Here is a 23,161-nt window from a genome sequence, read left to right as displayed (position 1 = left end):
CACTCTGGGCAAACCTTTGTGAAAAACAGTAGCTCTAGAACTAAAGTAATGTTGCACATACCCTTCAAACTCTCCCCTGACACAGATGCACATGCCCCCAAGATGTGGGAGAACCCCAAATGGCATACCAACACTAACAACTGAGCCTACCATATCACAAATGAAAAACATAAGCACACTGAAGGAGGTGGGGAAGGAAAGAACTAATCTAAGTTAGCATTATCCTGATGGGATATGCAAGGCTAAGACAGAAAGAGCTGTACATAAATGCTGTAATCTAGTTAGGGAATGTTTCCTACAGTGGTTTGCAATTCTCAAACCACCTTATGTGCATATTAGACATGAACGAGTAAGAAAATGTATTGGAGGTAATTAGAATCAGGTTTTACTGTTCAAGAAAGAAGTTACAAATATGGAAAGGTGGAAGGCTGGAATAACCTTGTGGTGTTTGATTAAAATGCAAGGTAGCAAAGTAAACTCAGTATAGGCATGTATATATGTGTCGTTCAGAATACGGACATACATTTCCCACCTCGGTTCACGGAGGGAGCCTAGAAGCAACACCCTGTAACAGTAAGCACACAGAACACTCACATCTTCATTTCTAAACACCATTCTCCAATCAAAGGAACCCGGGCTCTTTGGAGACGGAGCCGATACTTGGCCTGGAGCACGGAAAATACGAGATGAACCAAAAACATCTTGTGACGTCAGCGAGTAAGGAAAAAAAGGTGATGGGGCTTATCAAAAGGACACAAGATTCCATTCCCAACAACGTAGGTGGACCTGGAGGGTATTATGCTCAGTGAACTAAATCAGAGAAAGACAAATACTCTGTTATCATTTATATGTGGAATCTAAAAAACCAAATGAATGTACATGACAAAACAGAAAGAGACTGACAGATATAGAGAACAGACCAGTGGTTACCAGGAGGAGAGGGAAGGGAAGAGGGGCGAGATAGGGTTAGGGGATCAAGAGGTACAAACCACTATGCATAAAACAAACACCCAATAAAAACATAAAAAATAAATAAAGCAACTATACCCCAATTAGAAAAAAACAATGATGCTTTAAGGATATATTGTACAGCATCAGGAAATATAGCCATTATTTTATAATAACTTTAAATGGAGTATAATCTATAAAAATATTGAATCACTATGTTGTACACCCAAAAGTAATACAATATTGTAAGTCAACTATACTTCAATTAAAAAAAAAAAAGGAATCAACCTAAAGAAGCTCCTAATGGCCAAAGCTGGAGTAATTTGAGCATCAAAATAAATACGTTAAATGCACACTGATAAAAATAATCAATTAAATAATAAAGAAAAGGAATAGCAACGATCAGGCAAATACCACATTAACAACTGTTGCCGACAAGATCCACTGATGGATGCTAAAATCAGTGGGCAAAACCTTACAGAGAAACGGGATACTTGCATAGCCTCGCAGCATCTTTCCCTAAGATATTTATGAACTACAAAGGGAAAGACAATAGAGACAGCAGAAACCACCTTAACACCAATAATAAGACAACACAACCAATAATAAGACACATCGACATCACCAGCTCATGAGGTGATGCAGTGGGAAGGATTCATGTCTGCGGTGTTCTTCCAAAAGTGCAACACCTCAGTCTAATCATGAAAAAAAGTCAGACAGACCCTCACTGAGGAACAGTCAACAAAGTAACTGATTAACACTGCAACAGACTAAGGAGAAATAACTAAATGCAATGCGAGATCCTAGAAAAGAGGCGCTAGAGGAAAAATTGGTGAAATTGAAGTAAAGTCTTTAGTTTCATTCATAGCATTTACTGATGTTATTTAATCTCCTGGTTTTGATAACTGTACTATGGTTATGTAAGATCTTATTATTAGGAGAAGCTTGATAAGGGATATATGGAAATTCTATTATTTTTGCAACTGTACTGTAAGTTTAAAATTAGTTCAAAATAGAAAGTTAAAAAAAAAAACCCACATACCATATATAATTGGCTAGAGCTTATAAGAAGAGAAAAGGAAGAAATTATTTCTTGCACATCCCAGCTGGGTGTAGTCAGAGATGGGGGTAAGGGAGTGGTAGCAGAATGACGTGTCCGTCGAATTCTAGACAGGACATAGCTGACGACAGAAGTTCAAAGTAACACTGGGTCCAACACGAACATTAATAGCTTACCTACCTCGATCATGTAGGGCTAACAAAACCCGTTCATACAAGCAGGCTCTGTAGAGGTCTCCAGGAATCGGTTTTCCTGCCCAGCAGTCGAGTTCAAGCTTCTCAGGGTCAGGGGCGTGGGGATCGGGCTCAGCTAGAATATACCGATAGCCATCTTTGTTAAATGGGTGTTCCAAGGGGTAGCCATGAGGGGGAAGGCGCTGAGCAGAAAACAAAGGGTCACTGCAGAAAGGAAAAAATAAAATCAAGAAACTAAAACCCCCTCTAGCTCCAGTGCCTTCAATTCTGTAAGAAAGGCCTCTGATTTATTAGAGTTCTGCTGGAACACATGTAACTTCAAATGCTTTTCATTATTCAAATAGATGATCCTGCCCTCTGCAGGCAAAACGGGGAAATGAAAATTACTTTAACCTGTATGGATACCTATGAACCTGAGCCAGTAGACCACAGAGGAGCAAGGGTGCAGAGGAACAAGGGCAGCTGCCTTTAGCATGTTTATTACTGTAACTAATGAACAGAAACTCAAAAGATATGAGCATTTACTACCTGTTTCCAGGCTGAATGAGAAATGACCTGGATTTCGCCACCTCAGTACTGAGCAAAGTGAAGGGAACAGCCATCAGAGGGGAGAGGCAGAAAGTTTATGTAAAAGAGCTAACATTCAGTATCTGTTTCACTCTCTCTGGTCCCTCTACTCTTCCTCAAGATGCCTTAATGGAACTTTACTCCCAGGTAAATCACCACAGGTGTGCTGCCCCAGGGCTGTTGCCCCAGGGCTGTTTCACTTAGTAACAAGTTCCTAAAACAGGTCACCTAGTCTGGGGCTCATTTACCCCTCAAAGTGCTAAGGATTTGAGAAAAAGAGACAGGCTTGCGTCCTCAGACACCTGAGCCCTTCCCCGCTGACGGACTCTGCCAGCCGCAGAGGGCACTCTAACAGTGGTGAGTGGGGTGGGTGTTCTGCCCACCTCCGGGCCTTCTTGGTGGTCCCCGTGGCCCCGCCATCCTGCTGTTTGCGCTTAGCTCCTCTTCCTTTTCCACTGCTTCCCGCTGCAATTCCCCCTTCAAAGAAAAGGCAGATCACTTTCAATGAGCTGTTACAGATGCCCCATGGGGATGCTAACACTCCCAGCGTGCATTTGTGTAACACCACAGGAGGATTTCCTGCCTGAAAGCAGACTGCGCTTCACTCTGGTTCAGAACGAGTCTGCCGAGCGGCTCCCACCCCAGGACTCTGGGTTCTGGCAGTTAGTCCAGTGAACCTAGCACTAACGATACGATACCTGTGTTATAGTTTAGACCTTCACTTCTTAAATGAACTGCAACTACTAGTACACTTTCCGAGGATGTGACACAAATGCATTTTCACTCGTTCAGATTCCAAACACCCACAGCTAGAAACAAGTGCATGGATAAAACCCTTTTCCACCCAAATGAATACAAACACCCGTAAGGAGAGAATATCCCCACTACAAAGGGGGTGTGCGCGTGCTTGAACTCCACATGGCGCACACTCCATAAGCATAAGAGAGGCACAGCATCTGCTAAAGCACTGGACTTGAATTTCCAACAAGACAAAAGTACACCAAACGTGGAAAACAAAAACAGAGGTACTAAAAAGGTGGTTCTGTCCAGTGCCGCTAGGCATCCAGTATGGTTGTCTGTGACACGAGCAGGAAAGGCGGCTTTAAATTTAGCAGGCGATCTTTACAATTATTAAAATTGTGCCAATGCCCCAAATTTAGGTTAGACTAACCTGGCTTGTGGAATTAAGAGAAAATACCCATAGAGAATTTATAAATTTTATTTTTTAAAAAATGAGCTACATACAAGGGCCACAAGGAATACTACCTTGTATATTTCTAAAAAGGTACTCAAATATTTGCCCAGTTCTGTCATTCCTCTCAGTTTGTTTTTCGAACTTCCAGAAAATATCCCTGGACTGTAGGAAAACACCTTTATGTAAACAACTGCATGAAGTACTGTATCTTAATTTGGGGCAAGCTTGGAAATTATCAGCAGTTCTGCTGCAATAAAAAGAGGATCAATGGGCTTCCCTGGTGGCGCAGTGGTTGAGAGTCCGCCTGCCGATGCAGGGGACAAGGGTTCGTGCCCCAGTCCGGAAAGATCCCACATGCCACGGAGCGGCTGGGCCCGTGAGCCATGGCCGCTGAGCCTGCGCGTCCGGAGCCTGTGCTCCGCAATGGGAGAGGCCACAACAGTGAGAGGCCCGCGTACCGCAAAAAAGAAAAAAAGAAAAAAAAAGAGGATCAAGACACTGAAGGCAGGTCATATTCTGCGTAGACAGGACCAGATTCATGCTGAACTTCCTTTTACGAACATACCAGGTTGTCATTCCTAGTCCTCATAAAAGGCTTAATGTTAAACGGCTGCAACATTAACATCTCTAGTTCAAGTTACCTTAATCAAAAAACTATTAAGTTTTTACTGGCATCTGCATTTCAATTATTTTGAGAGAAGTTTTAGATCCATCTTGAACAAAACAAGCAACACAAAGGGGACTGCTGGCCATGTTAGGCAGAATATGACAACGTACAAGCTTCCAATTACTAACATTAAACCGGAACTACTGTTTCATATCGAGTGCTACTGCCACCATCTCCACAATGCTTTAAAAATTTAACTTAGGTTTAGCTTCTACCACAACTCAGCGAAAAGCATTTTCCAAAACACAAAATACTTAAGTCTGAGAGGCTGAAAGAAGACAGAGGAGGAATTCACCTCCAAAAGAGGCTCCACCTGTAAGAACAGAAGTGGCACCATGTATTCGTCAAATGTTAACAATTAAAAGGAGATTAAAATTACAATTATGTAATTTAACAATTACATAATTTTTACAAATAATGTAAAAAGATGAACAATACACTTAGCTATTTCCCACCCATCTTAGAATATTAGTAACAGTGGAATGATTACATATTTAAGATGCTACCACTCCAAAAGACAAGGTAATGACACCATGTGTCAGATGAATAGCTAGCTACCTCCCCATTATACCCACTCTCATTAGATTACCATTAGCAGCAAAGGGCTTTCCTGCTCTTAGATGGGTTAGAGAGAAAAATATGCTACAGTGGGTGATCAACACAGAAATGCTGCCATGTGAATAAGCTGAAGATTAAGGGCAAGAAAAATGAGAAGATGGGCAGGAAGTGTATTATATAACAGCTGAATTAAGGAAAGAGTGCAGAGCAAGTGCATCTAAAGTGTTAGTTATGAAGATACAGATGGGGAGTCTAATATAAACACAGCGAATCTGACCTTAAAATTGCACCTTGCTTTATGCTAAATCTGTTTCACTTAAGACCAAACTGTAGTGTAAAGTGACAAAAAGTTCTCCCCTACTACCATCTGTCAAACCCTTGGCTAGCTCCTAAAAATTGAGATTTGGACTTTAAAGCATCTTAGTAAATATCCAGTTAAGAGTCAACCCAAAGACTGCCCAATTCTAGGCACATCTGAATTCAACAGCTTACAAGTATTTCATCAATGAGACACTGAAACACTTACCATTTAGATTCCCACTGGTAGACACGGCACTGCTTTGTTTTTGGTTGTCATAAGCAGGACCAATGTTACTAAGATCCTAGAGGGAAAAATATTCAATGATAAAGGGAGGCGATCTAATCAACCCAACCTGGCAATGCTCAAAAGAACAGGAGAAATTCTAATTGAATGACAACCTAGATCTGAAACCTGCAGAGGTCCCACACTTAGATGCTTCAGGGACCAGCCAGTAACACATGTGACGCAGCCAAGTGTCAGGCTCCAAGTGGTTTAAGAATGAGGATGAGTGGCAACCAACCCGTGCTGGGGGGTGCGGCCGGGCCGAGGGCGCACCTCCCTGTGGGAACCAGACCCAGTGTAGTCAGAGCTTCGGATTTTTTTCTCTTAGAGCTTCGCATTTTACAAGAAAAGGCAGAAATCTGAATTTCCATATGAAATCGTAAATTTTCAATGTGGGCAAATCAAACATTTTAAGGCACAGCTGAAAGATTTGACCTCCTGAGATGCTGAATGTGACACCTGCCATTTAAACAAAGAGGGGAAGTTTTCTTTTTCCTCATATTATGCTGGATACACAACACAAATTCTTCTTCACAGCAAATTTTTCTTCACACTAACAAATGTTTTTAGAGCAAAATTTGAGATGGAAAGAAAAGGAGAAATAACTTGCAATGGCATATTTGTGTTACAAGTGAGGAAATGGAAGTTAAAAAAGATAAAAATGACACGCATCGAGTCATAACATTTTAGGGAAGGGCCAGAACTAAAACACCAGTCTCCTGGTTTAAGGTGAGTGTTCTTTCTTTCCATGTGTAGTAAGAACCATTTATTTGGAACCCACCATGCTATGGGCATTTGTACATGGCGAACATACAAATGTCAACAAAGCCTGATTCTCTCTGTCCCCATGACTTAAAAATCAAAAGGGGATTACGAAGCATATTAATGTACCTGATCCAGAAGGCCAAATTTGGGGTAATCTTCTTCTGGGTCCTTACTCCCAGGATCGGGGTGTTCCTTTACTAAGAATACATCTCTTTCTTTACTCTAAAAGGAAACAGCATTTTAGTATTACTGGAAATTTTATACTTAAAATGAATGGATGATGAACCGCTAACTCCAATCCCTAGGTGTAATCTCCAAATCCCAAAGCCCGCCCCCCACCAGAAAAAAACCCAACACACAACAGTATTGTTTTTCCCTGATTAGAAAATTAATGCATGACCATCAAAAAATTCAAACAATAGAGAAACTTAAAAAAATGAGAGCCACTGTCCTTCATAACCCTCACCCATCCCTGCGTCTCACAGAGATACATACTGTTAACAGCTTGTGCTGACTTCTCCCCAGGTGCTCTCTCTAATTCTAAGGACAATAATGTTCAGAGTTTTTTTTTTAATCAAAGAAAACAATTGTCTCCAATTTCAATATAAAAAATTATACTTGCCAAAGTGCACTGGACAAAGGTTTCAGCATCGTACATAAAACTACCATGTCTTCATTTAAGACACAATGTGCAATTTACTGATTTTGTGTGAAAACTATTAAAATTTACAATTGCGCTCCAAGATTTAATACTAGGTTGTTCTCATTTTCTCAGTCATCACATTATTTCAGTGAGACCAAAAAAATATATATACACACACATATATATATATAAATTCTTACAAGGAACACTGGTTTTCTAAATGTTGAGTCTAGTCAATTTTAGCCTACTTACCATCGTTTTAACAATGTTATTTGGCCAGGTCATTTTCCCAGGTCTCTGTCTGGTCGTCATGCACTCCCAATATTTATCAATAAATGGTATGATATCCTAATTTTTAAAACAAAATATACTAAAGCTTTTACAGTTGCTTTCAAAATTATATTCACAAAAAAAAAAACGCTGCATTTTCAAAGACCTTGTCAGAATCAAAAGACAAATTCATGTTTTGCCTTTTAATAACTGAACAAATACATAATTGCATGCGAACAACATATAGGTTGTGGGGAATTTCAAACAAGTATACATATACAAGGACTTCCCTGGTGGTCCAGTGGTTAAGACTCCGCGCTTCCACTGCAGGGGGCACGGCTTCGATCCCTGGTTGGGGAACTAAGAGCCGGCATGCAGCAAGGCGCAGCCAAAAAAAAAAAAAGATTTTGATTCAAACAAGTATATACAACTCTTAGTCACATAGGGCTCATAATCCAGTTAAAGGGAAAAGACCTGCCCTAACTCTGTAAGATGACTCCCAGGTACTCTCTCTCCTGAGCTCCTGTTCCTTCCCACCAGAGACATCTCCACCTGGAAACCCCGCAGGCACCTCAGACTTCTCCTGACCGAGACTGAACTCTGTACCTCACCTCATAAATCTGCTCTTAACACTCAGAATCGCCCGTCACCCAGAGTCACAGGCTTGACACACGGAGTCACTCTTGTTCTTCTCGTACAACCTGCGCATCTAAATGGTCACCACGTGAATTTTTTAAAAATATTAATTAATTTATTTATTTGGCTGTGTCGGGTCTTAGTTGCCGCGTGCGGGCTTCTCTCTAGTTCTGGCGCGGGCTCAAGAGTGTGAGGGCTCAGTAGCCTAGCGGCATGTGGGATCTTAGTTCCCCGACCAGGGATCAAACCCGTGTTCCCTGAACTGGAACAGCAGATTCTTAACCACTGGACCACCAGGGAAGTCCCACTAAATGAATTTTTAAGTTTCAGAAACTTTTCACCAATCAGGGCTCCCTTCCACCCCCACTGCTTTGACTGTGGTCCTCGCCAGTCCCTGCCTGCACGACTACAACAATCTCTGAGCTTGATCCTCTGGCACCAACCTCCCCCCATCCTAGGCCACCTCCCCCAGCCCACCAGAGTTTGTCCGCCGCTAACACCTTCCACCAGAATCAGTTCCGTGAACACCAAATCTTTACTAAAAGGAACAAGGCTGAATCAGGCAAAGCACAAGGGAAGACTGGGATGTTTTGTTGTTCCAGAAAGTAAGGAAGAGTTCAAAGACTGAAGAGGGACATATCAAAAAGTGTCAGGAGTCAGCCGGGATGGGTCTACACTGGTCAAATCTGCGCATCAGAAATCCAGAAATCTCATAATGGACTATAAAAATCAGTGATTCTTAAAATGAAAAACAACAACAACGGTGGGGGGGAGGACTCTTCTTTACAGAAGAACTGTAAACCAGTAAATGTATTCTGTTTACAATGACCATTCTATTAACTGCTTCAGGCTAGGACAGTCAATGGCTGCTACAACCACTGCTTGAAAGGATAAATTACTTAATAATTACAAAGAAAAAGGGGTCTCTTTACAATGGAAACATCAAGTAGTTAAATTCAGGACAACTAATAAATAACCTCTTTACCCAAGTAGTCAAATTTAGGATCACTAATAATAAAACAAAGCAATATCTTATGTCTCCTGATGTGATACACAGAAAAACACACACTATCTACATAATATTCTTGCCAAAAATGTTTAACCCGAACCTAATCATAAGGAAATAATCAGATAAATGCAAATTGAGGAGCATCATGGCAAATAACGGTCTAGGCTCTTCAAAATTTCAAATGTTATAGCAGACTAAAATAACAAAGTAAAATAAAGGAACTATTCTAGAGATAAAAGAGACATTACAACTAATTTTAATGTGTGATCCTTGATCAGGTCCTGGATAGAAGAAAAAGCTATGACGGATATTATTTAGACAATAAAAATACTGAGAAAATGTACACTCAATACACAAAAATATAATCTGTATATATAAGATAGTTGTATTGCATCAACATTAAGTTTTTTCAGTATGATCACTACACTGTGGTTATGAGAGTATACTGGGTAAAGTGTAATATCTACAATTTAGTCTCACATAAGCTTAGGGGGAATATATAGATATGGGGAGATAAAGCAAACACAGCAAAATGGTAACAGCTGGCAAATCTAGATAAAGAATAAACAGATGTTCATTGTACTATCTGAATTTTTCTATATATTTGAAAAATTCAGAAAAACAATTTAGAGAAAAAAATAAGAGGCAAACCTAATCACAGTACACCTCTATTTAAATGCATTCTTTTTAATGTAGGAAAAAAGGTTGGGGGGGGTGGGGCGTGGGGAGGGGACCCTCTGCTGACTCCTCCGGCTTACAGGGTTAAGTCTAACCTCTCTGTTTAATAGAAAAGGCCCTGGTCAGTCTGATCCTGAATATATTCGTCTCACTAAATACCCTACACCAACCAGTGTCTTTCTTTTTTTTTTTTGGGCCTGGCCGCACAGCTTGCAGGATCTTAACTCCTCAACCAGGGATTGAACCCGTGCTCCCTGCAGTGGAAGTGTGGCCCCTGCAATGGAAGCTCCAAGTCCTAACCACTGGACGGCCAGGGAATTCCCCAACCAGTGTCTTTCAAACTGTAGGCTGCAGTCAATTAGTAGGCTATAAAATCAACTTTGTAGGTGAATACTAGCGTTGACTAGAATAGAAAATATCGGCACGCAGAGGGAAAAGATCAGAGAGGGCCTCAGCTTTAAATGAGAGCGGGTACATATGCGTGTATACCAGGTCACAGCGGAAACTCCAAAGTTGTACAATTTACTTAAGTCATATTTTGTTCCCGTGAGTCACAGGAGGAAAGACTCACGGACGGGCTGATCATCTAATTCTGAGGCCTGACTTTAGTCATGCGGTTTTCCAGTTTAACAATAAAGGATGAATCTTTTTAATAAACTGGCCTTTTCCCCTGACAAAATCTGTGATTGGCATCCATAAAAACAGCTCAAACTAAGCTGAGAAGGTTCACCTCAAGGTCTGATTATTAACTGTGGGACAGACAGTTGTTTGTTTCTATAAAGCCAATCAAAACTATTTAAGGATTTATCTTTTTTTTAAATACACTCTTTTTTAATATAAGGATTCATCCTTTTAATAGCTAAGCCAATGACACAATGAGCACACACTAGGAAGTTAGTAAATCACATGAAATGAGAACCAAGTAACCACTGAATTAGTCATATATTCATAAAAATTGGGGGGAAAGAACTTATTGTTAGACTGTACAGTTGACCCTTGAACAACTCTGGGATTAAGGGCACCGACTGTCTACACAGTCAAAAATCCTCATGTAAGTTTACAGTCAGCCCTCTGTATTCGTCGTTCTACATCCAAGGATTCAACCGACCTTGAAATGTGCAGTACTGTAGGATGTACTTAGTGAAAGAAACCTGCATATAAATGGACCAGTGAAGTTCAAACCCATGCTGTTCAAGGGTCCACTGTATTTAGAAGTTCCTCCTGATTCTTTGGCATAATTGCAATTACAATAATTCTATCTCTACCTTATCTTTGGAGAACATGGTTTTCGGATGTTCATCCTGTGTTCGGGACTGCCAGGTTAGGTTGGCCAAAGCACTAAGGCACATTTCTTTCAAGTCTATAAAAACAAAAAGGAAGAAAAAGTTACCTGTAGTAATATATCCCTGTTACCAAAAGAATATTTAACTAGGTGGTCCACAGATTAACAACCACAGCAGCAAAGAATAGAGTCATCATTTGATCTGAAATGGACAATAGCAATTATTCAGAGCTAAGCCCCAAGGTAACTTCTACCAGCTACCAAGCAAAGGTTTCCTGATTCGGCTGAGCCCAAATCCCTTTTCTTTGCCAGCTAACCAGAGGACAGTCACTTTGCAGTACTCCGGAGTTTGTCCTTACTTGCTTGCTTCCGGAGGAAGTAGGTATTCCCACTATGATGGCATACATTGCAGTGGAAACTGTAGTTGGTCATGAAAGGTAGACAGGATCTGGAGAACAGCCAAATTGTGCAAATTAGTGAAGTTCTGAACACACACTTATGAGAAGTAAATCAACGAGGATCCTCTCCCTCAGTGAAAGTTACATAATAACGCTAATGTATTAATATACTCTTAAAACTTAAAAAGGTCACCAAGGGAATTCCCTGGTGGTCCAGTGGTTAGGGTTCCACGCTTCAAGTGATAAGCTCACTTACAGAAGAGATAGGCAGGTATATAGTTACCTAATTCAAACACAATCAAGTGTTTAGAGCAGCCTTTTTCATATCCTGCTAGCTCACTCACTTCCTCCATCTCAGCCATAAACGATAATCTGTCCCACCTGCTGGGTTTTAGGTATAACTTCTCAAATTCAGGTACAAACTGGTCTCTACCAAACCTCTGAACTGTGGTTTGATTCATTGCTGGATTGTTCCACATTATCACTCTGATAAATTTCCTTTCCTAGACCCTGTTTATCCAAACAAATTCTTCTTGGCAAAAGTGGCCCAATTTTAGGTCTAACTCACCAGCTTATATATTTTCCCTATAGGTCTTTCTACCAAGATCACTTCTTCCTGATCCTCCAGTAATTTTCTTTCTTTTTTAAACATTCTATCCTTCCTCACCAGTCACATATTAATAAGAACATTAGTATTTCTTTAACTTTTTAACTAGAAAGCAGTCCTCAAATTATAAAGGAAGGTTATTTCTTCACAAACCCATCCAAGGGGGATTAATTTCAGAATTAACAACACAGCCCTATTCTGAGACAGTCTTATCTAAATTTATTTGTATAATATGGACCATAAAGAACACCCCAGAGAGGCAGCAGTATAGTTATTTCCATAGACAGTGAGTCAGTAATGCTGCCTTGCTAGCTGTTGACCGAATACTCAGAATAAGTAAAGGCGCCTTTCATTCTCAATCGTTCATAAAATGGTTTTAATTCACTAGAAGAGGTGTAAAGACTGGAAATTGGTTTTGCTGAGGAGAGAATTCAGGACACCTAAAGGAAGTGAATTAGAAACCAAAAGGAAAAAAAGGATGGCTCAGGCATGAAGAGGACTGGCCATCTCAAATTTTTGACATCAGGCTTTTTCCACCATATACACCACCCCTTTCCCCCAAATCCACAATACCCAATACAAGGTTTAAATGACACTGTCTCAAATTTGTTTATTTAATGCTTTGTAATTACATGGTTTGTCTCCCGTCCAGGCCCTAAGTGCAAACACAGGGATAATAACTATCATTATACCTGTTAAGGGCTTGCCCTTAGTAGAGAGAAGACATGCTCAGGCTATTAAAACAATTCCTGATTCAAATCCTACTACTCAGTGAACAGGGGTCAGGAGACACAGGAAACACTACGCATCTACGTTTGCCTAGACAGTGACTATTCAACTGTTGGACGTGTTGAGATCTAACATTTACAAAGTGATTCTTACAAAGTCTACGAAAAATACTCACGAGGTATCTATGCCAAAGGTGTCTGCTGTGAACCATTTGGTACATATTCCACACTGCAGCTCCACCTCTCCCAACTGGCGACCATTCTCTTCATCCACGGAGCCCGCCTGAGTATCCATCACCTCTGAAGTATCCCCAGCACCTTCCTGTGTCCACAGAACCATGAGAGAATCAAGTTAGTTGACCTGACTGTATTTTTGATTCGCTTAAAAACTTTAAAAACCAACCCTATTTTGCTTTGCAAACATCCAAAACAAATACTTACTAGTGTATCCTTTCCATTAGAGGATTCTGTCTCCAAGCCACCACTTACATCAACTGAGTTTGCATCCCTGTAAAATAAGGAAAGCACTCAGAAAGAAGAATTTTCAAGAGAAACACACCTGAAAACGCCTATTCCCAAAGATGATCAAAGTACAGCTGAACTTCACACTCCTACTTTTTTCAGCAAAGACTGTTCTCAGACTGGATGCCCAGCATTAGGAAGAATGCGGCCAAGATAAACCCAAGCCCATGGCGTATCAAGGAAACCTAATCGGCCCTTACAGACAAGTCTACAGGGGATGGAACTGGTCCTGGGGGAGGTTCGAAGAGATGCAGCTTTTCCGCTCTGTTTCCAGAGGGACCATTACTTCCACCAGTCTGGCAGCGCAAAGTGGTTTCCTCTCTGGGATTTTTGAAGGGTTCCTGCTAGAAAGTGACCTATCAGCACCCTGCTGGTGTGCAAGGGCCGGGAGGGAGGAGGAGAAACTTGGCCTAAAAGGTGCGAAAGAGGCGTAGCCCGAGATACAGTTCAGAGGGGACAGGCCAAGCGGCGAGGGGGACTAAGGTCCGGGAGGGAGCAGGGCGAGCGGCTGGCCGCAGGGCCTGGGTTCGGAAGGGGCGGGCCGGAGTGCTCCCGGGAGCCGCGGGATTCCGAGAGGGGCGGGCCTCCCTCCCCTCCCTCCCCTCCCCCCCTCCCCCCCGTCCCCCTCCCTCCCTCTGTCCTCCTCGGGCTGCAGGACGTCTCACCCGCTTTCGGCCTCTCCAGAGCCAGGCTCCGCGGCTGGAGCAGCAGACGTCCCCTCCCCGGCCGGAGCGGCTGCTACCGCTACTACCGGCTTCGTTTCCCCTTCTTCTGCCGGTATTGCATTTGCAGCCACTGCCGGGCCGGGTCCTGCATTCACTCCCGGGCCAGGTACGGTTCCCGCCGCCGCCATCACTGCCGCCTCCCAGACTTCTCGCGAGAATACTGTCTCCGTCTCGCGCGAGTTGCTCACTGGCCCTCTAACCTTCAAATAGTAAAGATTCTCAGTGAGCACATCGCCTGCCAAGGGAAGGCGCGCTCTAAACCCGCTTTAAGGTCGGGAGGGCAGACAGAGGTGGGCGGGGCCTCGGGGCTGGGTAGCTACAGACGGAGCCACGTGAAGGCGGAGGAGGTGAGATTACTCGTTGGATTGCCTCTAGGACTCACTTCATTTCAGGGTGGACGCTGCGCATTTTCGTGACCGGGACGAAATCACCGCGCAGATGAGGCGCCTTGAGAGCGCTGGCAGCCTAGAGGCTTTGAAGGCTGTGATGTGCATTGCAGACTTTCCTCACCGTTAGACGTGGGAAACGTCTTCCCGCCCCAGAAGTAGTTTGTTGTACTGCCCTCGTGATCTGCCACTTTGAGCAGGTTTCCTAGTGGCGTCTAGAGATGGGCGGCTTAATTTTGTGACTTTAAAATTAATTGAAAATTTAAATCAAAAAAGTAACTGGGGAATTCCGTGGTTAGGATTCGGCGCTTTCACTGTGGAGGCCCAGGTTTAATCCCTGGTCAGGGAACTGAGATACCGCAAGCCGCACCACACGGCCAAAACAAAACAACAACAAAAAAAGTAATTGGTAAGAGATCACCATGTGATTTGGCATAGAACTTTGAAGTCGTTGAAAGAATTGAGTTGAACTGATTTCTAAATGGGAATCTGCTTGTTTATGTAAACAAAGGTTGTCAGCTCATATCTATAAACACGAAAAATAGGAATAGAATTGATGCTGAACCTGTCTCATTCTAGCAGTAGCGATATTCATGGATATATGGATTAATTGAAAATCTAATCCTCAGTCTCATTAAGAATTGCATCTCTAATACAATTTTAATTTTTATGTTTAGTAATCAAAATGTATACTATGTTTATTCGATCAGTTGTATACTGATAATTGACTGAAGAAATATTTTAACACTAGAGATTTATGGTTACAGAAAGTATGTAAAAATTTAATTTCAACTTTTATACATATTTTTATTGCAGAGAAGTATTTAGCCTTTAGTAAAAAAATAGATATATACACATATGTATTAATTACCTATATATTTTTATATGTGGGTGCATATATATATATGTTCCATTTTATCTTATGAAGGAAGAAGAACGGAAATAAGATGATGTAAAATTTCCAGCTATTAAAGAAATCTTGTTCATGTGTTTTTTTTTTAAGTATACTCTTCAGTGGTTTTTATTTATTTATTTTGCTTTGTAAGATTTTTTTTTTTTTAATGTGGACCGTTTTTTTTTTTAAGTCTTTATCGAATTTGTTACGATATTGCTTCTTTTTAGTTTTTGGTTTTCTGGCCACAAGGCATGTGGGATCTTAGGTCCCGGACCAGGGATTGAACCCGCACCCCCCGTGTTGGAAGGCAAAGTCTTACACTGGACCTCCAAGGAAGTCCCTGTTTTGGGGGGGGGTTTTGGCGGTACCGCATGGCTTGTGGGATCTTAGTTCCCCGACCAGGGATTGAACCCAGGCCCTGGCAATGGAAGTGCCAAGTCCTAACCACTGGACTGCCAGGGAATTCCCTATATCTTTTTTTTTTTTTTAATGCCAGTAGTGACACACTAAATCGATTTGATGACCCAAATCTGAAAAACACTGGTATAGCATTGTTTTCAAAGGACAGTAGTCTGGGGATTGAACCCTGGACAGCATCTGCATTTTAAATGAAAGTCATGAATGATCTGAAACCAAGTCCCCCTAAAACCGAGTTCCCTTACTCAATTTATGATTAATCTCTCTATCCAAAACTTCATTCCCTTTCTTGTCCCCTCTGAGCTCAATTCCTTGTTTACTGAACAGTAATCAACCAGAGTCAGATGATTAAAATTGCTGTGGTCAATAACATCGTTAATGTACTAAAATTGCTATTATAGACATCACCATTAACGTACAAACTCAGATTGTTTCTCCAGGGCAAGATGAGCTAATAGACCCTGGCCACAGAATGTAAACCAGAGACATTTTGACTCTCGAAACTATGATTAAGAACCAGTGTTCTTTTTTTTTTTTTTGCGGTACCCGGGCCTCTCACTGTTGTGGCCCCAGACGCGCAGGCTCAGCGGCCATGGCTCACGGGCCCAGCCGCTCTGCGGCATGTGGGATCCTCCCGGGCCGGGGCACGAACCCACATCCCCTGCATCGGCAGGCGGACTCTCAACCACTGCACCACCAGGGAAGCCCAGAACCAGTGTTCTTAATCAAAATGTGAAATGTCACAAGACAGTGTTTAATCCCAGCCTCTTTGGTCTTCCCCTTTAAAACACCCCAGACTCAAAGACCAAGTTGGAGAGTGGATCTGCAGCTTGTCTCCCACTCCCTCATTTGGTGCCCTGCAATAAATGCTGTATTTTCCTTCACCACATCCTGGTGTTGGTAGATTGAATTTGCTGCACATTTGGCCAGCAGACCTAAGTTTAGTTTGGTAACATTCATTTTAAAAGTCCTAAATGATTTCAATGGAGTAATAGAGTGGTGGGGGCAGAATTCACATTGCAATGGATTGAGAAGTGAATAGAGGGCTGGAAGTAGAAATAGCTGTGTGGACAAATCTTCCCACCTTTTTCCTGAGGCATTTTACCTCTATAAAGAGAAAACCTGAGTCAATAGGGCAAAATGTCAACATCTGCTAAATTTGCTAGTCTGTTGCATGATGTCTTGATGTCTCATGGCAGAAAGAATTCAGTGAGAAACAAAGTGATAGGTAAGAAGTGGATTTATTTAGAGAGAAACACACTCCACAGAGTGTGGGCCATCTCAGAAGGTGAGAGCGGCCCCCAGGGTACAGGGTTGTCAGGTGTTATAGGGGTGGGTAATTTCATAGGCTAATGAAAGGGAGGACTATTCCAAGGATTTTGGGGAAGGGGCGGATATTTCCAGGAATTGGGCCACCGCCCCCTTTTTGACCTTTATGGTTGGCCTTGGAACTGTCATGGCACCCGTGGGTGTGTTACAATGGGTCTATTCAGAAGCTCAAGGTCTAGTGGAAGTCAGCTTGTCCGCCATCTTGGACCTGTTCTAATTAGTTTATGTCGTGTCCCTGGGCTATGTCATTCTTTTAAAGATGGTGCCCTGCCCCCTTCTCTCCTGTTTCAGTTCCAGCAAGGAGCCAGAACCTGTGCCATCAACATCCGGCATGAGTGAAATGGCAGCTCGCCCTCCATCTCCTATTGCTGATGACCCTGCAGCTCTACCATCGCTCACCTCCACTCCCTCCTCCAGTCAGTAACTCTTCTTTTTTTTAAAATAAATTTATTTATTTTATGTATTTATTTTTGGCTGTGTTGGGTCTTCGTTGCTGCACGCAGGCTTTCTCTAGTTGCATTGAGCAGGGGCTGCTCTTTGTTCCGGTGTGCGGGCTTCTCACTGCGGTGGCTTCTCTTGTTGCCGAGCGTGGGCTCTAGGCCCGCGGGCTTCAGTAGTTGTGGCTTGTGGGCTTAGCTGCTCCGTGGCATGTGGGATCTTTCCGGACCAGGGCTCGAACCCATGTCCCCTGCATTGGCAGGCAGATTCTTAACCACTGTGCCACCAGGGAAGCCCCTCAGTGACTCTTCTTGTCTGTTCATTCAGTGCCAGCCTGTGTGCCAGCTGTTGTACTGTACTACTGTACTTTTCAAGGTACTGTACTATAAGATTAAAAATGTTTTTTTAATTTTTTGTTTGTTTTTCATGTATTATTTGTGTGAAAAGTATTATAAACCTATTACAGTACAGCACTATATAGATGATTGTTAGTTGGGTACCTAGGCTAACTTTGTTGGACTTATGAACAAATTGGACTTACGAATGCACTCTCAAATGGAACTTGTTCGTATGTAGGGGACTTACTGTAATAATGATCTTAAGGGAACAAAAGGACAAACCTATCAGGCAAGAGAATTAACAATGGCAAAGATAACAAATCAGTCGTAGACTCCCAGTTCTACTTCAATGGTAAAGACTAGCGGAAAGCACTGTCTTGAGCTATTTTGCAGAATTTAAATCCCTCCTCAAGTGCTCAATCACCAGATCAACTGGAACCTAAGGGGTGATGATGTTGACCTTTTCTGACCCTCCTGACTTCAATCAACTAAAGCTTGGACTGTCCCCTGCTCAAGCCCCTTCATGAACATGCACGTACCCTTAGGTTAAAACTTTCCCAATTTTGCTGTTTGGAAACACTACTTTGAGAAAGATCTCTGGTGTTCTCTTTACTTGATACAAGTAATAAATCCTTCCTTCTTCTTATCTTTGGCTTGGTTGTATCTTATGGCTCGACATCCACCAAGAGGAGACCCAGTTTTCGGGTAACACCAGGACAGGTTTTTTTGTTTTGTTTTATTTTTTTTTGCGGTACGCGGGCCTCTCACTGCTGTGGCCTCTCCTGTTGCGGAGCACAGGCTCCGGACGCGCAGGCTCAGCAGACATGGCTCACGGGCCCAGCCGCTCCGCGGCATGTGGGATCCTCCCGGACCGGGGCACGAACCCGTGTACCCTGCATCGGCAGGTAGACTCTCAACCACTGCGCCACCAGGGAAGCCCTGTTTTGTTTTATTTTTGTTTTTGTTTTGGCCAGGTGGCTTGTGGGATCTCAGTTCCACAACCAGGGATTGAACCCGGGCCCCAGCAGTAGAAGCCTGGAATCCTAACCATTAGGCCACCAGGGAACTCCCAGGACAGGTATTAAAGTGAACTAACCTACTGAAACCTAGTTCCCCAAAACCGAGTTCCCCTGCCGAGTTTATGGTTAACCTCTGTATCCAAAACTTTATTCCCTCCCTTTCTTGTCCTGTACCTGTTCCCCTAAAGATTGAGGAGCATCAGAGAAAAGGGGGATTGAAACTGCCAGGGTACAAAAGCCTTTCCCTCCCCCCACCCCCCGCTTCTTTTTTTTTTTTTTTGGCTGTGCTTCGTGGCTTAGCAAGATTTTCGCCCGACCAGGGATCAAACCCATGCCCCCTGCAGGGGAAGGGGAAGCGCAAGGTCCTAACCACTGGACCACCAGGGAATTCCCCTCCCCCACTTCTTTTTGTAGGAAAAGGCTTTAGTCTCCTCCACCTTCCCTGAGTTCCAAAGACCAGATTCAAGCAGTTATTAATTAGAGAAGTGAAGGAATGCAGAAGCAAAGGAAAAGCAGTCAAAAACAACAGTTCAGCCATGAAACAGTCCTAGTTCCTCCTCAAGGGATATACATCACAATCTGACACAGATCTTTGGGTTGTTTTATAGGAACTAAGACCTCCCCCAACCCCACCACCCGGGTGGAGCATGGTGACTACTTGCTGAGACCCCAGACTGGTTGGAACCAGAAAGTTGATGATTGACATTCCTGGAACACCACTGTTACCTCACCACCACCCAATTAGGAGAACGTGACACACCCCGCAGCCATCACCCCAGATGTTGCCTTTAAAAACTCTTCCCTGAAAACCGTCTGGGAGTTTGGGTCTTCTGAACACAAGCGGCCCATTCTTGCTGGGCCCTGCAATAAACCTTTCTCTGCTCCAAACGCTCATGTTTTTGGTTTGTATGGCCTCACTGTGTGTTGGGTACATGAACTTGGGTTCAACAACACTACTTCTGTCACCTTTTGAGCAGAGAAAAAATGGTCCAGACCCTTAAGGAACTGAGGATTTTCTTCTCATTTAAAAAGAAAACAGAGATACACGTGAACTGGATTCTAATTCTGCAGAAACTGACCCAAATCTGTGTCCATTTTACATCTCTGTGTCAGCACCTACACTCACCTCTTGCATGAATATTTTCTTGCTGCTCCCTCAGAAATGAATGAAGCTTTCCAGAAATTCCTACCACTTAACAACCCACTATTAGACCTGCCTCCTCCCAGGAGCCTGCCCTTAGTAAAATATAGTCATCCCTTGCAATCAGGGGGATTGGCTCCAGGGGCCCTGAGAAAACCAAAATCTTCAGATGCTTAAGTCCCTTATATAAAATGCATACAACCTACACAAATCCTCCTGTACACTTCAAATCATCTCTATGTTACCCATAATACCTAATACAATGTAAGAGCTATGTATATAGTTGCTGGTGTATGAGATATTCAAGTTTTGCTCTTTAGAATTATCTGGAATTTTAAAAAGTATATGTTTTTGATTTGCAATTGGTTGAATTCACAGATGTAGACCCTGTTGATATGGAGGGCAGCTGGAGTGGCTCAAGCAGTACCTCACAGAAGCCAGACGTCTGGGGGTGGGACCTGAGAGTTCTAACAAGCTCCCAGGTGATGGCAAGGATGCTAGTCTCAGGATCACGCTGGGAGTAGCAGGGAGCAGAGTGTTTCTAGCTCTATTGCATCTCCCCACAAGCTTCTCTAATGTGCTCCTTTTCAAAAGTGTTACTGAGCCAGACTTGGGTCCGAAGTAAAGCCAATCTACTGACATCATGTTGTGGTGAAGGAGTGTAGCATTTACTGCAGGACACCAAGAAAGGAGTCCAAGGCAGCTAGTACTCAAAAGATCGAACTCCCAGATGGGTTTCAGGAAAGCATTTTTATTTTTTAAAAAATGTTTATTTATTTGGTTGTACCAGGTCTTAGTTGCAGCATATGGGATCTAGTTCCCTGACCAGGGATCAAACCCAGGCCCCCTGCATGGGGAGCACAGAGTCTTAGTCCCTGAACCACCAGGGAAGTCCCAGGAAAGCATTTTTAAAGGCAAGATGAGGAAGGGGAAGTCCCAGGATGCACACTTCTCTGATTGGCCAGGGTGGTGTCACAGAGGTTAACAATCCTTAGGCTCCAGTAGGTCTGGGGGCTATGTGCTCATGGTCATCAAGTAGTTAATTTCTTCCGTTTGGTGGTGGTTTTAGCGTCTGGAAAACAACTCAGGAAATGTGTGCCAGATACTATTATCTAGGTGCTTCAGAGAGGAGCTAAGGCAGAGGATGTGGGGGAGGGGTTCTGTCCTGGGAAGGCCCCATAACATCCTGCTTGGGTACAACAGGGCTTTGTTTAAAACTCACAATAACTAACCCTGCTTAGCGATTACTTGATGTAGCAGAAGAGTTCTGAAATCGTAAATTTCCCCTCTTTTCCCTCTTTAGTCTTCTTGCCACACTCCTTCCCTCTCTCCCTTTCCACAAAGTGCTTAACCCTGGCTTTGCATTAGAATCACCTGGGGCGCTTAAAAAAAAAAAAGACATGGGCGTCCCTGGTGGCGCAGTGGTTGAGAGTCCGCCTGCCAATGCAGGGGACGCGGGCTCCTGCCCCGGTCTGGGAAGGTGCCGCATGCCGCGGAGCGGCTGGGCCCGTGAGCCATGTCCGCTGAGCCTGCGCATCCGGAGCCTGTGCTCCGCAACGGGAGAGGCCACGACAGTGAGAGGCCCGCATACCGCGAAAAAAAAAAAAAAGAGACAGTGGGCTTCCCTGGTGGCGCAGTGGTTGAGAATCTGCCTGCTAATGCAGGGGACACGGGTTTGAGCCCTGGTCTGGGAGGATCCCACATGCCGCGGAGCAACGAGGCCCGTGAGCCACAACTACTGAGCCTTCGCGTCTGGAGCCTGCGCTCCGCAACAAGAGAAGCCGCGATAGTAAGAGGCCCGCGCACCGCGATGAAGAGTGGTCCCCGCTTGCCACAACTAGAGAAAGCCCTCGCACAGAAACGAAGACCCAACACAGCAAAAATTAATTAATTAATTAATAAACTCCTACTCCCAACATCTTATTAAAAAAAAAGACAATACCCTTTGGACAATATAACTGAACCCTGTAACAGAGGGAGAGAGGGAGAGAGCGTTAAAAAAAGCTTCCCACGTGGTTCTAATGTGCCTCCGGGAGAAAGCGCTGCATGAAAAAGAAATAGCCTTTACAGGGACTTCCGTGGTGGCCCAGTGGTTAGGACTCTGCACTTCCATTGCTGGCTGGCGCCGGTTCGATCCCCGGTTGGGGAACTAAGATCTCACAAGCTGTGCAGCAAAAAAAAACACCCTATAATACACGTTCTTAGAAGAACGGAAAGGACGCTGCACATAACTAAGATGTTTGGGGTAAATGCTTTTTCCTCCCACACGAAGAGATTACCCGGGAGATGAGAAAGGGATGGGCCATGACTATGTAGTAAGTCCAGATAGACTGGGACTCAGCCTTGCGGAGATGTGGGTGCCCTGGTGTGGCCCAGAGGAGGCAGGAAGACTCCCGTGTCCTCTAACCTGGTCCATGCGTAGCGGAGGGAGCAGCCGGAGCTGAAGGGCCAAGGCTTCAATGACACACGTGGGCCCATAACTGGATACCAGGTGGGACGAGGGAAGGCTCGGTGGATGCCTAAATGCATAGACAGCATCAAGCACCAGCTGCCCGGACCCTGACACCTGAAACCCTGTCCCCAGGAAGAGAGAGGAGCCTCAAATGAAGCCTGGATGTACCACCCGCAACAGAACACAGTTCACAAGAAATTCTGTTTGGATTATACAAAGAAATGTAAAGAGAATGTAAAGAGAAATTAGGTTGGATAATGTGGATGAAAAATGTCACCTGCCACATCAGTAGACAAAGGATGTTGCAGCCATCAAGCCATCACATTATAGCCGCCCCAGCTGTGCACCCTGAGGGGCTTTAGGATGGAGAAAGCAGGATGCTGGCCCTAGATAGCTAAGCTAAGGTGCATATCAAAGGAATGATTTCAGTGAGCCATGCACAGAAAAGCACACTAAATTCATTAACTTGAGATGTCTGGTTTTCTTTAATTAACAATAATCTTTTATTTTTTCATTTTTGGCTGCGTTCGGTCTTTGTTGCTGTGCACAAGTTTTTTTCTCTAGTTGTGGCGAGCGGGGGCTACTCTTCATTGCGGTGCACGGGCTTCTCATTGTGGTGGCTTCTCTTGTTGCGGAGCACGGGCTCTAGGTGCTTGGGCTTCAGTAGTTGTGGCATGTGGACTCTAGAGCGCAGGCTCAGTAGTTGTGGCA

The 23,161-nt window shown here is 43.5% G+C and overlaps 1 protein-coding gene and 1 long non-coding RNA gene across 12 annotated transcripts in view; one reads left to right on the top strand and one right to left on the bottom strand.

Annotated features, from left to right (window-relative positions):
* The window catches only part of ASH2L (ASH2 like, histone lysine methyltransferase complex subunit), a gene marked incomplete at its 5' end in the record, with an annotated part of 39,084 nt that extends 24,906 nt beyond the window's left edge, over positions 1-14,178 (bottom strand). For 6 of the 9 annotated variants that reach the window (XR_014298414.1, XR_014298415.1, XR_014298416.1 and 3 more), the window contains 11 exons: positions 2,189-2,406; positions 3,153-3,246; positions 4,927-4,944; positions 5,716-5,791; positions 6,664-6,759; positions 7,433-7,528; positions 11,039-11,133; positions 11,415-11,503; positions 12,965-13,110; positions 13,230-13,296; positions 13,976-14,163. Coding sequence is in view for 2 of the 9 variants with exons in the window: in XM_082680320.1 (XP_082536446.1) it covers positions 2,189-2,406; positions 3,153-3,246; positions 4,927-4,944; positions 5,716-5,791; positions 6,664-6,759; positions 7,433-7,528; positions 11,039-11,133; positions 11,415-11,503; positions 12,965-13,110; positions 13,230-13,296; positions 13,976-14,163 (1,183 nt within the window). Of the gene's footprint in view, positions 1-2,188; positions 2,407-3,152; positions 3,247-4,926; positions 4,945-5,715; positions 5,792-6,663; positions 6,760-7,432; positions 7,529-11,038; positions 11,134-11,414; positions 11,504-12,964; positions 13,111-13,229; positions 13,297-13,975 lie in introns of all 9 variants that reach the window. The other 3 variants (XR_014298413.1, XR_014298418.1, XR_014298419.1) reach the window with 3 other exon arrangements.
* Positions 13,950-19,745, top strand: LOC309838905. 3 transcript variants are annotated; one of them, XR_014298422.1, is made up of 4 exons: positions 14,344-14,382; positions 14,721-14,830; positions 17,354-17,478; positions 19,466-19,745. It is a non-coding gene; the product is annotated as an uncharacterized lncRNA (long non-coding RNA). The 3 variants fall into 3 exon arrangements; XR_014298420.1 differs by lacking the exons at positions 14,344-14,382; positions 14,721-14,830 and adding an exon at positions 13,950-14,141; XR_014298421.1 differs by lacking the exon at positions 14,721-14,830 and having other exon boundaries at positions 14,277-14,382.
* The last annotated feature ends 3,416 nt before the right edge of the window (positions 19,746-23,161 follow it).

The sequence above is a fragment of the Grampus griseus genome, assembly GCF_964374135.1.
Source record: "Grampus griseus genome assembly, chromosome: 21".
NCBI classification, from domain to species: Eukaryota; Metazoa; Chordata; class Mammalia; order Artiodactyla; family Delphinidae; genus Grampus; species Grampus griseus.
The sequence above is the reverse complement of the archived record's forward strand: the minus strand, read 5'-3'. Positions and strand labels throughout refer to the sequence as shown.